We start from the raw sequence: 14390 nt of genomic DNA, 5'->3' as shown, positions 1-14390 counted from the left end.
TGGGCTGACTCTCCTCGGGCCTGCGAATGCAGAATGCCCGAGAAGCGAGGGGGGGTGACAGCGAATTGGAGTCTGTAGCCCCGTGTTACTGTCTTGAAAACCCAGGCAGATGATGTGAGCATCTTCCACTGCATGCTCCTTAGAGCCCGTGTAGATGTCACATCTCTTCCCCTCTGAGTCTCTATTTGTTGTGTTATGGGGCCCTCTAGTGTCTGAACACAGTGGTGCCCCCTTTCGACAATCCCCACCGACACTGCGCATGACGGTGGTGCCTTCACAACCCCAGCCGGCACTGCGCATGCGCGTGGCGGTGGTGCTTTTTAAAAAAAAACAGCCGGCACTGCGCATGACGGTGTTGCCTTCACAGACCCGCCTGTAATCCGCCTTTTGAGAGATGCCGTAGCTGCTCTCAGAAGGGGAACAGTTGACGGGCTGTTTATTGTTTTTCTTTTCATTTTTCCGAGCTGCGCCCTTGGCTCGAAGCCTGGATGCATCAGCGGAAAATGATTTGTGACAGAAAAATCAATAAGTGTGTGACATGTGTTTATGCGGACTTGAGGATGGTGTTGAGGCATCTCTCGAGGCGGCGGGAACACATTTAGAGCTGGGGAACCGTAGACTTCCAGCTCTGTCACAGAGGGGAGAAGGAGGGGCTGTCACGCCGCTCGCTTCTTCTTCCTCGACTGCTGGCCGAAATTCTGGGTTGGCTGCGCCTGGGCTGCAGCCGGAACCAGAGATTTTCTAGGCCAGCTCGCCCTCGTCCCCTGCCTGGGCTGGGGACGAGGGGCGGACTGCGACCTCTGCGTTTTCGGTATTTTGAACCGAGCAGGGTTCGGAGCAGCTTGGACGAAGGGCTGCCGCTGCGAAGGCAGCGGCTGGGCCCTTCGAGGGAGGCAGAGGTGGAGGGCCTCGTCCTCCTTCTTTTTCGACTCGCATCTCCTCTGCATGGAGGCAAGAGCGGAGCCGAAAATCCCCTCGGGAACGATGGGCATGTCAAGCACATCCTGAACAACGTTCAGAGCCCTGGCGGACAACGCTGCGGCTCTGTAGGACCGTTCAGTCATGGTCGACTGGAAACGGTCCACCTTTCTGGCAGCGTGGGGTTCCTGCTTGGTGACCCATCCTCGGTGGGTGGTGGGCTGCCACCAGCAGTTCCATCGGCGGTATGCGGAGAAGGCCGAGCCTCTGCGGGCGAGACCATGGTGAGGTCTCGCCGGGAGCTCTGGTGAGGCGTGGGGCTCCGTTCCCGCGTCTCTTGCCGCCACCGGGTCCCGGCCTGAACGGCGTGGGATCCCGGTTCCGCAGCTGCCGCTGTTAGTGAGCCCCAGACCGACACAGTGAGGGGCTCAGTCTCTGCGGCGGACGCCCCCGTGTCTTGATTGCCAAACGGTGAATCAGTGGACATGAGGGAGTCCTGTTCCAACAAGCTAGCTTGGTGTGCTAGCCGTCGGTGGAGGCTCTTTCGGGTGAAAAGGGCACAATGCCCGCACGAGCCGGGGTTGTCGATAGCCTCCTGGGCGTGTTCCAGCCCGAGGCAGGACGAGCAGACCTGGTGTGAGTCTGTGCCTGCTATCTTCAACCCGCAGCCGCATGACCGAGCCTCCGAGTCCCTGACTCCTCTGGTGTGAGGGGGAGAGGCGTCCATCTTGTTCGCCTCGTGGCGTGCAGAGGACCCGCTCGTAACAGGTACGTCGTTGAGAGAAAAAGTGTTACCAACCCGTCCTTAATCCGGAGAAAAAGGGACGGTGTGGGTCCTTTGTTCTCAAAGAATATTGACTGGTGTGTCAATATACTTCTAATCCTTTTCTCCTCCGTGAGAGAGAAAAAGAAAAGCGTCCTCGCTACCGTGGTGTCGGTAGTAAGGGGAAGCTAGCTAGCAACAGGTGCGTAGCTAGCTTGAGAAAAATCAAAACCTTACCTTACTTTCCGGGGAAAGAACGGCGAGGTCGATTTTAATACTAACTGGCGTTAGTATTACCGTCTTCTTGCGAAGCAGAAGGAGTAGCCGGCGAGCGCCCGTCGACCGAAATGGTTATATTTGGGTTCAGTCTGTGGACCGTTAAGCTTGTCCGGCTACTATAGAGATGTGCTCTGAAGCGAGAAGAGGTGTTTGAATGGCGCATGCGTTGTAGCGCAAGCTACTTATAGGGGGTGATTTCCCTGACGCTGACGTCAAGATCTCCAGCCAATCAGGATTGGCATAATGAGATTGATGCTTCTGTTTGCTCCGCGATGAGGCGCATCCCATAGTGAGACATCGAACGGAGTGTTATGAATGAGAACTCAGAATGTTGATATCTCGCAGGGAGGGAGAGTGAGTGGCAGTACAATGGGAGAAGAGGGGGGGGAGGGTGGCTTATAGCTCCAGAGGAATTGAAGCCAGATGGTTTTCTCATTGAAGAAATTAAACAACAAAATGAGAGTGAGAAAGTGATGCGGTTACCCTTTCAGGTGCAGCACATTCTTGTGGTTGTTGGGATCAAGCTTCTCTAAATTCAAAATGTGGATGCACACAGTCATTTATATAATGTATCGGCTGCTTATCTGTTTAGCTCACTCTCACATATCAAAAGGGAAGCCCTAAATGTTCATGTGAATCCTTCCTTTGGGAAACTTTGCAGTTATGATTCATTGAAGAAGACATTCATAACATAATAGGATGAGCAAAAACATTCAGCGTATTACGTTTTAGTTGTTATGACTCAGTTCCCTCAAGGGCTGAAATTGCAAATTGACTCCATGCAGTGATACATCAACCTGGATAGCAGCAATGCTATACAAGTAATACCTCGGATCTGTGCTTGAGTGTGCAGTTTAGTTACTCAAGGAATCAGTATGTGGTGGTTGCAGAAACACACATCAAACTTAACTTTTAAAATCACAACTAAATGCCAAGAGATGAGAGCATCACTGGAATGAAGTGTAATGGGACTGGACATGAGTAAAGATAGAGATCATTATACAAACAGGTGTTAGACGAGAAGCTATTTAGTTTTCACCTTTGTCATATTCAAAAAATCCTCGTAACAAGAAAGTCTTCCAAATGTATAAGATTATTCATGGTTTAGCTCCTCATCCTCTGTCTGGTTTCACCAACATCAAACCATGCTGCATTAAGCCATATTCTCTCGTTTATCATTATTGTATGATCTGCTTATTATTTGTAGGTCTATTAAATGTGAGAATGGTGAACAAATCCATCCCAGTTACTAAAAGTGAAAGGGAACTTCTTTAAAAAGGTGTTATTTTACAGTCAGAAACTAAAATATAATATCTTATGAAACAGACAAAAGCAGGAAATCTCATAATTTTACAGCCCAATAAAAGCATTTCTGCCATTTTTGCATGAAGAATGACCAATCAAATAGCAACAAATTGGTAACTGTATGCTTTTTATCACTATCTGTTTTTGATAAGTGTAGGCATTGTATTATGGAAGCTGAACATCATCATCTAACCTCTGGTAAAATGGCTACGTATGTGTTTGTTTGATTCATGTATATCTTTTCAAATAAAAGACAATGTAGTGGATTGTTTAGTGGTAAAATGGTTGTTTTTGATGTCTCAAGTCTTGAATGAATAGCATCAGACACACACACAGCCCCACACACATGCATATCCCCTGTAGAGCAAGAATGATGTGTACAATAATTTGATCACATCTGTTCTCTACAGCAGTCCCATTAAAGTGCAGAATGATGATCTCTGTGCGTCCTCTGCTGCAGCCCAGTGACAAGAAATCTATCAGCGGCCGAGTGATCATCATCGGAGCCGTCCACTCTGATCCTCTCTCTGTCTTTCATGATGAAGTAAGAGCGGTGAGATTATTGTCTGGATAAATTGCTTTGCTATTGGCCATCAAACATGGAAATCTCTGTTTTGGACTGTATTTGTCTAAATTAGATTATCCCAATTAATCAGGCGTATCCTCTTCCAAGACTTTACCCAAGTTTCCCCTCAAATAGGGCTTTTCAACATAGGGAAGAATCACTTATTTTAGTGCAAAAGTTACGGCTATGAACTCTGTACTGCCCCTTGCTTTTCAGAGGAAAGGAGCCGCATGTGGCCTCTAAACAGCAGGCGGGATGACACCCCCCCCCTGGAGCTTTCAGAAAGACACTGTATTTTATTGCTATTTCTTTGGCACCCAACAACAGTGGAAATATAAAGACCCGTCCTGAAACTCCAGACTCAATACGAAGATCATTCCACCTGCTTACCCTTAAGAAGTGGTCAAGCTGGGTTCAAAATGATAAACTTGAAAGGCACTTTCATGTCTTTGTGGATCCAGCCACAGGATGTTCTTACATTTTGCCTTTTAGAGGGGGGGGGGGGACTTTAATAGTAAAGCAAGTACCTTCTCAGATGCTCCCATTTCTCAAAGTGTGTGGACACAGAGAGAAATGTTGCTCCGGTGCTGGGGAATGCAGGTCTTCTTCTTTCACCTCGACAAATAATCATACTGTCACTAAAGCTGCTCTTCTTGTACAAGAAATAAACTTTATAAAACCCATCAGTGTTTGATATAAGAATAAAGGGATTGGTTTTGGTTGCATTTGAAACAATGGAGTCTTCAAAACTTGACATTTTCTCTTAAAACAAGATGTACTAAAAAAAAAAAAAAACACTAAGACTATCCAATCCTACACACAGGGGCTTTTAGCAGATGATATACTGTAGGTTTATACCTGCTAATTTGACCTCCAAAGTGAGGAATTGTTGGGCTTTAGGCGTCCAGAAATAAGCTGCGCGAAGAGGTTATACAGTACATGCAGGAAATTATTAATTGTATTGCATCAACTGTGACCTCTACTAAGGGGCACGATTAGGCTATACAACAAGAGTCTGAAAACAAATGGACATTTCCAGGACTGTATCCATCACTGGCAGTGTTACTTTTCTTTTGCTGAAGCGGGACAGGGCATTCTAGACACCACAAGAGTAACTGTCCCCAGACTGCAGAGGCTTCAGAGGCTCCAGCACAGCTTTGGACCGAGTATATTATAGACAGGGCTGCACATAACTGGTGCGTAGGTGCGCATGCGCACCTCCGCCAAAAAAAGAGCACCGGGTCATTTGAAACAAAGCGCATTTGCGTACCAACATTGAGAGAGGGAGAGAGGGAGAGAGAGGAGGGAGAAGAGACAATAGAAAATAGAGGAGAGAGAGAGAGAGAGAGAGAGAGAGAGAGATATTTGCGAGTTGCATATGAACCATGATATGAACTCAGGGCCGGCCCGTAGCACTGGCTAGATGTTCGCCTAGGGCGCCAGATCTGGGGAGTCACTGCGCTGGCAGTTCTGGGAGGGAAAAAAACATTTTGACCGTTGGGGCTCATCCTAATTTTCGGCCTTGATGTAACAATATTCATAATTAAGTAAATGTAACACCCTTTTTACCCCGGTTACACTTTTCATTTGCCCTGTACGATGGGCGCTGTAAGTGATGAAAATGGGGGATGTTGGCTTATCTGGCGCCCGCAGCTCACAGCCAAAATGCGAGGGAGAGAGGGAGGGTGCACCGGTACCAGCGCTGTTGTTATTAGAATCTGGTGCCGTGCTAGCTGCTCTAACGGATATAAGAAGAAGATGTTTCTACAATAATGTGGAGGGAGAGTCCTCTCCAGTCAGACTGAGAGGCTGATACTACAGCTCAGTGAGGTAAGGACTCTTAGTCTAAGTTCAAACGGTTTGGTCACAATTTATGTAAACACATATTTCCAAGGCACTCCTTTATAATTATTGGGATAAACAGGTTTCAAATCATTCCAATGTATACTGACAGTAACCAAAAATATCCTTTAAAACAGAAGATAAAAAAAAATGCATAAATAAATAAATGTTAAGGTAAAATAAGATATGAATGAACAACACAAATAAAATAAGTTACATTCATTTGTTATTGGCTATAGGTTATTGGTTATGTTCACATACTTATTTGATTACATCCACTTGTCTAAGATGACAACAGAGACTTTCGACCCAAAACCAGCTGTTGACTTGTGGATGCAAGCATCTAATCACAGACTCAACCAGAGAGAAAGTAGTAGGCCTACATCATCAGCTACCATGTCTGACAGAGAGGAAGACAGTGAGGAGAACAGTCAGGAGGGTAGTGATGACAGCTTGTAGGATTACTGGTCGTGCTAATGTTGTCTTGTGTTCACCACTGCATGTGTGTTCTGTGTGCACCTCTGCATGTGTGTTCAGTGCCGTGTGTCTGGCAAATAAAGTCAAGACCCCCTCAAAAGTTACGGTTTATTTCATTTTAAGGATGAGCACCAAGCAACATCTCCAGGTGCTCCTTTGAGAACCAGGGCAAAAAAGTTATGCGCACCCCTGATTATAGAGCTCTATCTAGACAGAGTATTATTTGTATCTGAAATGGCAAATAGAGGTTTCATTTAGTGATACCACAGTGTTTGTAGTGTCAAAGTTCACCCAATTCGCAGGAAAAGAAAAGTTGCTGCAAGAATTACTCTAACAAAACTAGCTTTATTCAGCTAACGAGCATTTAAGGACTTCACAATGGTTCGGAAATAATCTTTTTTTAAATATTTGATAGTAAAATCCAATTTACGAAGAAAGATATCAGTTGCCAATTAGTGTTTTTTTACTTTAATACTTAATGCTAGTTAATGTCACATTCATCTGCTTTGCTAATGTAACATTTTTCAAAATGTGTAAGAATGCAAAGTTATGTGTGTGACTAAGAGAACAGAAAGAAAGTATAAATAACCTCAGTTACATAAAAGAAAACAGGCACCTTCAATTTGGTAGAGAATAACAAGTCGATTCTATCATTTTCTTTCCATTATCATCCAGGAAAGCAGGAAACTAGGAATGGTGCTCAGAGTTAATAGCTTAAAATGATGTTGCAACTGACAACAAGACAAGAAATCCAAGGGTAGGAAGGCAATCTGTTCATGTAACGGCCTGTTTCAAGGCTTTGGTTATCAGTGGCAAAAGCTACACATCTAGGAAGAAGTACACAGGTATTGACAAAAAATTCCTGCCTTGTGTGGCAAACCTGACCTTTTGAAAAAAACAGAAAGGATTGATTCAGAGTGTAGGTGCAACAGACCATGTCCTGATGTCAGGGTTGTTGGCATTCGCCTCAGCAATAAGTCTGGGTTTCACACTAATGGAAAAATATTGAAAAAGTTAACTTTTGTGTTTGCTGTTGTAATGTTATGTCACTTGCAACAATCAACAACATTCTTTATTTGATTACATTGAAATGAGCTTGATCTTCCTACGCACGAAAATGATATCCATACAATCCAGGGCCGGTCTTTAGGCGACATAGGCGGTCTTCTAGGGCGCAAGATCTGGGGGGGGGGGGGGGGGGGCTGCGTTGGTAGTTGCGAAAAAACCAAATGTTCAGCCATGATGTAACAGCATTCACAATTAAGTCAAGGTAACACCCTTTTCACCCCGGTTACACTTTTCATTTGCCCTGTACGATGGGCGCTGTAAGTGATGAAAGTGGGGGATGTTGACTTATCAGGCGCCCGCAGCTCACAGCCAAAGTGCGAGCGAGAGAGAGAGGATTGTTGTTGGAATGAGGCTGATCACTACAGCTCAGTGAGGTAAAGGACTCTGAGGGTTTAGATAGTTCACTTTAGTCCAAGTTATCTCAGTGTGTCTCAAACGTTTCGGTCACAATTTATGTAAACAGATATTTCCAAGGCACACCTTTATAATTATTAGGATAAATAAAAATAGGTTTGAAATCATTCCAATGTATACTATAGGACAGGAAACCAAAAATATCTTTTAAAACTGGATATAAAAAAAAAAAAAATCATCACCAAATTATAATCTCGCCTAGGGCACCAAAATGTCTAGGACCGGCCCTGATACAATCGCATGACTAAATCATAAAGCTAACAAGGAAAAAGTACACCACCTCAAAGTAGACGAAAACTTGAAGCAAAACAGAAGTAAAGAAGTGATCTACTTCCCTGCGCTTGTTCTAGTTGTGGTTAAGTAATATTTAATCCCCAAGCGTGGGTTTCAGAGAGTTTGAGTGCTAAAAGAAAGAGGGACAGAAATTGAGATGAGCAGCAACAAAAAACGGATGTTGCCCGGGGGAGTGAAATTGTAGGAAAAAAATGCAGCTGGAAATGGGGATTCAAATACAAAGATGATAATCAGCTTGAACCAAGAAGTAAGACTTTGTTAAAGAAAGTTTGACAAAATAATCTCATATTTCACTTGTATAGCAAAATGTATTAGATTAAAGATCTTCAATACATATCACTTCATTAGACCTAAATCTTGACTGCATGCTGTAAAACTGTGGTAATGGTGATGATAATGGTACAGGTATTGACTATATATATTCTGTGTGGATACCACATAACTCATTCAAACCATATACAAATATGAGGTAATACATCAAATGCACTGTTATTTTACTATTTGGGGTTATCTGCTATTAAATGAATAGCCTCTTGATCAAAGGTACTTCCCCTTTCAGTGGATGTGTGTAGCTCCAACCCACTGCTCCACCACACTACAGTATGGGATCCAAACAGAAAATTCACTGATAAAATAACCTATCATGTCTCATGGTTAAACCTGTCCAGTGAGCTCCAATTATCCAATTCAGTCCTGGAAATGTAGATCAGCTTTCTGTGAAAGAAGCTCGATACAGCCAAGGCCAACCCTTTGCATACTGTACATGTATTTATAAGGCTACAGGCCATTTGGCAACACATTGACATTTCAATGAAAATTGAGTGATTCCTGATCAGGTAAGTAAAGTTGCAATTGCCAGCATATTTAGATTTTGTATGTGTTTTTGTCATCGTGTGTACCCCCACTCTTCTTTTGCAAAGCACTGCAGAGCGGTTTTAAAATTCAGAGCAAGTATTGGGAGACACTTGCTCTTCGCTGGACGTTCAAGAGTAGCACAAGTAGGAAGACAGAGGAAAAAACACAGCTTACATTCACTCACTGTTGCTAGTAGGTGGCTAAAATTCCGAGTACCTTTTACGTCAGTAGGTGAAACATATATATTTGTTTAATATAACTTACCACCCCAGTGTCCAGCTGCTCGTTAGTCAGAGAAGGAGCCGCTCCAGTCAGAGGTAAAAACCACAAAATCGGCACCAACAGCAGCATCTCCGGAGAAATATTCCTCATCCACTTGTGAAGCACCAGAGAAACCATGCTGCCCTATAAGTATGACAGGCTGCTCCTGCAGGGCTCAGACACCGACCCCGACAGCTGCATCCACCGGATAAATCTCACGCCGACAGTCCGGTAAAATCTTTCCGAATAAGTCTACCTCACGGTTGAGCGCAAACACATGAAACACATTAAAACCGGTGCGGGAGAAAACACTTGCAAACATGAGAGCAGTTGAATGCCCACAACTTGCAGTGATAAGTAATCTAAGTGGTCATGTTCGGAGACAAACTGCGAGTTCTTGTTTTATTTAAAGTCCAACTGAGGTGAAATCCCTGGAGCAAGCAGCGCAAGCACCCCTCTCCGTCGTAGCGTCTCGAGCGCTGGAACATGAAAGCAGCTGCGCGCGGTTGTGGCTCGGGAGTCCGGAGCATCAGAGAGCAACCTCAAGTCAGCCAAAATACCCTACTACACTTCCGGAAACCACTCCCAAAATAAAATCCTCGCCGCTGGACTTGAGAAATTAAAAGTAGCCTGCTGTTAAAATTGTGTATGCTTACTTTATCAGATGTATAGCAAATGTGCTGATTGCAATATAATGGCTTGTTTTCTTATTCATATCACGTTACAATTAAATTGTTATATCTTAAACATAAAAAACAATATCCCTCTTGGGCTGTCATAACTTATGATTTATTTAAGTATCTGTTCCACTACATTATTAAATTGCACATTTTAATTTGATAAACATGGATTTTTAAATGGTCCATTAAATCAATTTAAGTGATAAAATAATCAGGTATTGAATTTAAATATGATTTTTGGTAGCTGTTGTAGATATGGCCATTAACATGCTCATCAATATAAAACAATGTTATTTCCTTCCTTGATAATGCCAACAAAAATATTTATGTTGAAAAATATTGTACAAAGATCACTGAACAGCTTTTGTTCATTCATTTGTGAAGTTATTTGTCTTTCTCCTATACAAAATAATAAATATGTTTCCATTTCAGATCCGGCCTGCACGTTTTAACTCTTGCTTTTATTTTGAAGTTCGATTTTCAAACTTCCAGGAGGCTTCTTTTGAGATATTTTTCTGACTTTATATAAACAGCTGTGAGTGAGTTTGAATTTGGCTCAAGGTGCATTTAATTTCATCTCTTTGGACTTTAATGATAAACGATAAACCAGTTGATGCCATACAACGATAATTAAAGCTTGGCCATGTTGTAGAAGCAATGTTATGTAACATGTTGCTGGAAAATAGATACATCATAATATAACGATTACAAACTGATGCTACCACTGTACTATTGAATGATTAACATCATAATTAACATTAACAAGCATTTGCTAAGTAGTTTTGTTTGGTTCTCTGGGCAACACTGACTGACAACAAGGATGACACCCAATGTTAAGTACACATCATAAAATCAATTTCAATTAAATGAAATCAAAGGAAGCCTGCTGTCTATAAAGTCTAAAGTTGAGAGTACCTAAAGCAGATACTTTTATTTTTGAAACATTATACATTGTGGTTGCTTAATGACAAGCAAGGTCCTTCAATAAAGAAACTAAGTTCAAGCCCCCAATATGGCAATTATCCAACCTTCTGAAATGTCCTCAAGCTAAACTCGGAAACCCTTGTTAAATCGAGCGGCGCTGACCTGAAGATGCACTCAGACCGCCCTGTAGAGGGTGCACATAAAGAGAACATTTTACAGTAGGAATTTTAAACAGTAGAACATTATTGTTAACTCTGTAGCGAATCACTGTAAACTGCCTCCGTAGCATCAAGGTGAATTATCCATTTACATTTTGAATCATAATGCAGATGCACACACACGCTTTGGTGCCCACCCACCTGCAACGCACCAGTATGCATGCATCTTAACTATTCCATGTCTCCTTTGACTGACAGTCTCCTTAACCTCAGTGCACTGTCACTAATGATTCACACAGCTCGCTTCATGACTCAACTGCAGATAAACGCTTACTGCTGGAACCATTGAATTTCCATTTCAAATCGTTTTTCATGTAATATTTCATGGTCATGCTTATTTTCCATCGTCTATCTAGACAACTGGTGCTACATGATGTGTCTGTTGTGTGCCATTAAACTCCAGGAATTCATGAAACTGATTAAATGACAGCCAATTAAATCCATATATCAGTAGAAGCTCCTTTCTTGAAGTGAAGAAAAGTGCACGTGTGAAATGCAAGAATGTTGTAAACCTCCTCATTACACTTCTGTGTTCACCAGATCTTCAAAAGCATAACGGAAAAGCGCAACATTTATTTCACCAAGGAGACGCTGGCATAGGGGTAACACGTCAATTATACAATTATATATTCTCAGACTGCAAGGAATCTGGGTGTGACCCTAGATAACAACCTGTCCTTCACTGCAAACATCGCTGCTACAACCCGTTGCTGCAGATACACGCTTTACAACATCAGGAGGATGCGTCCCCAGCTGACTCAGAAAGCGACTCAGGTTCTGGTCCAGGCTCTCGTCCTCTCACGCCTAGACTACTGCAACTCCCTCCTGGCTGGTCTACCTGCATGTGCCATCCGACCTCTGCAGCTCATCCAGAATGCAGCGGCTCGTCTGGTCTTCAACCTTCCTAAATTCTCCCACACCACTCCGCTCCTCCGCTCCCTTCACTGGCTTCCGGTAACTGCTAGAATCCACTTCAAGACACTGGTACTTGCTTACCATGCTGCGAATGGATCTGGCCCTTCCTACATCCAGGACATGGTTAAACCGTACACCCCAGCGCGTGCACTACGCTCTGCATCAGCCAAACGACTCGTTGCGCCCTCGCTGCGAGGGGGACCCAAGTTCCCATCGGCGAAAACACGTGGGTTTGCTGTCCTGGCTCCAAGATGGTGGAATGAGCTCCCCATTGACATCAGGACGGCAGATAGCTTGCACATCTTCCGGCGCAAACTGAAAACTCATCTCTTTCGACTCCACTTCGAGCGTTAGAACTATTAACGAAGCACTTTTATACTAATAAAGGACTGGCTTACCTAAAGCCAGTTGAGTAGCACTTGAAATGTTTGGCTCTTTGAAACCTGATGTACTTATATGATTCTGTTTTCTTCAAGGTTGTGTCTTCCTGGTCGAATGTACTTATTGTAAGTCGCTTTGGATAAAAGCGTCAGCTAAATGCAATGTAATGTGATGTAATGTAATATATTATATGTTATCATTATTAACATTCTCAGGCTAATTTCACAAAAGACCATGCAAGCATATATTCTTCATTGGCTGCTACAATTCCTTATTCAGATCAATTACAGAAATCATTCATCAATGGCGTTCAGGAGAAAAGAAAAATATGTTTTCTATTCAGCAGTATTAAGTTTGGCTGTCTTAGTGCTGAAGGCTTAAAACGTCTTACTGCCGCCAGTCCAAGTTAGACTTGTTGTATAAAGTCACAACATTATGATAATCAGCATCCGAATAATGTGTTCCACATTAATGTATGTCAAAATAAAGCTTTTTCAGTTTTACATAATCAGAACGTCAAAACATCCATTTGCTCATCAGTCTGCTTTGCACGTTTTAGTTACAAGTGTTGCCACATCTTAAGAGTCATTTTCAAAACAATACAGACAGTAAGAGTTTCCTCCTGCTGGGTCATGCCAGGTCTTCGGCTGAAATGAATCCACCTCCGACGTTGTTAACTTGTAACGCACACATGGCCCAATATATGGAAAACAGTTGCATTAGTCTATCTATCCACCATTTTAAGCAGTGATGGATCTAGTGTTGGCTTCTATTCAAACACACATTTATTATATGTTTTGTAGCATTTAATGCCAAGTTGGCTGCAATTCTCATTGGTAGCCACGTTTAAATTCCTGATGATAAATCATTTTTAAATATCTTTCGATATTGTTGAATAATGTCATGTAGTATCATGATGTCAATGTTTTTGTCTCTCAGTGTGATTATGAACACAATGTTTGTAATTGTTAATAACATAATTCATACTTAATGTATTTAATATTCACAGTGTCAGCTTTACTTAATAGGCTCTCCCATTAGTCAAGTTAACATTGAGGTGTTAAAAACCAACACGGCATTAATTAATCTTATTGCATTATCTATTTAGTGTGCGTTCAACTTTAATTTTGATGAAGTCTTTATTTAATTATTTTAGTTATATATGCTGTGTAATCTGAGAAATGTGACATTAATTAATTTAGAATTAATATGCTGTGTTCTATGCTTGTTTCTTTTCATTAACTTTTTCCTGCAATTAATCTTTCATATCATATAATAATCATCGAATTTACAATCTTAGATTAAGCTTTAAGATATGCAGGCTGGTCCAAATATTAGAGGCTCTATCTTTAAAAACATTCTTTTGAGAAACAGTATTGGCAGAGACTACATGTTTTCATGCTAATAAATAAAGCAGTTTGAGAGACACAAATCCAGTTCCCCAAGCTCAAGGTTTCAAAACTGTAGTCAACAAACCAATACTGTATGTGACGTCACAGTGACTGCTGCCACTTCCTACAACAAGTCTATGACTCATATCTTCATCAAATATACAGGGAAAATACTAAAACTCCATCTTACAGTGACTGCCATGAGCTCTGATTCACATCTTAATGGGTTGACATACCATTTTATTTTCACAGCTTAGAACCTATGCTTAGAACACATTTGTCTGAAGTCTCAAGTAACAAGCAAGTAAACATACTACTCAGAATGCAGCACAGTATGGTGAACATACTGTACATACAGACTGGTAAAGTTCCTCGAGTATGTTTTGAAAAATTGTTCTTTCCGAGCCACATCATTCACCAAACTTGACGCTGCCCAATTGACTAAGCTTGACCCAGATCCCCTGACATAAAAGACCATGCCCGTCAAATTAAAGTGCCTTGAGGTTCAAAGTGAATACAAAACAGTTGTTTTGTTTGTTTATTTATGCGGATGGGAGACAGGATTTATTAGAGGCTTCTTCCACACTGATCCTCATAGACCAAGTCAACTCTTTTTCAAAGGACTGCTTTTTTGTCACATATCTGAGCAAACCCTCCTGCTCCTTTCACACGCACTCTGGTGCAGCAGGAAAAGAGTCTTCTTGAGTTGTTCAAAATTCAGTTTTCTCCTGTACTCTACAGAAGCACAACAGGGTATAATAAATAAATAAATCATCCATCTATCCATCCCAGCATGAACTGAGAAGAGAAACATCCCGGAGAGGTCATAGTCCATCGAAG

At 42.2% G+C, this 14390-nt stretch overlaps 1 protein-coding gene across 2 annotated transcripts in view; it reads right to left on the bottom strand.

The window, feature by feature from the left end:
- Nucleotides 1–9544, bottom strand: part of LOC117554753 (matrix metalloproteinase-17-like) — an 84282-nt gene extending 74738 nt beyond the window's left edge. For both annotated transcript variants that reach the window (XM_034229244.1, XM_034229245.1), the window contains exon 1: nucleotides 9045–9544. In XM_034229244.1, the coding sequence (XP_034085135.1) occupies nucleotides 9045–9179 (135 nt within the window). In that variant the 5' untranslated portion in view covers nucleotides 9180–9544. The remainder of the gene's footprint in view (nucleotides 1–9044) is intronic.
- Between the last annotated feature and the right edge of the window lie 4846 nt (nucleotides 9545–14390).

This window comes from Gymnodraco acuticeps, unplaced genomic scaffold (genome assembly GCF_902827175.1).
Source record: "Gymnodraco acuticeps unplaced genomic scaffold, fGymAcu1.1, whole genome shotgun sequence".
NCBI lineage: Eukaryota > Metazoa > Chordata > Actinopteri > Perciformes > Bathydraconidae > Gymnodraco > Gymnodraco acuticeps.
Note: the sequence above shows the minus strand (reverse complement) of the source record. Positions and strands in the feature narration are given on the sequence as shown.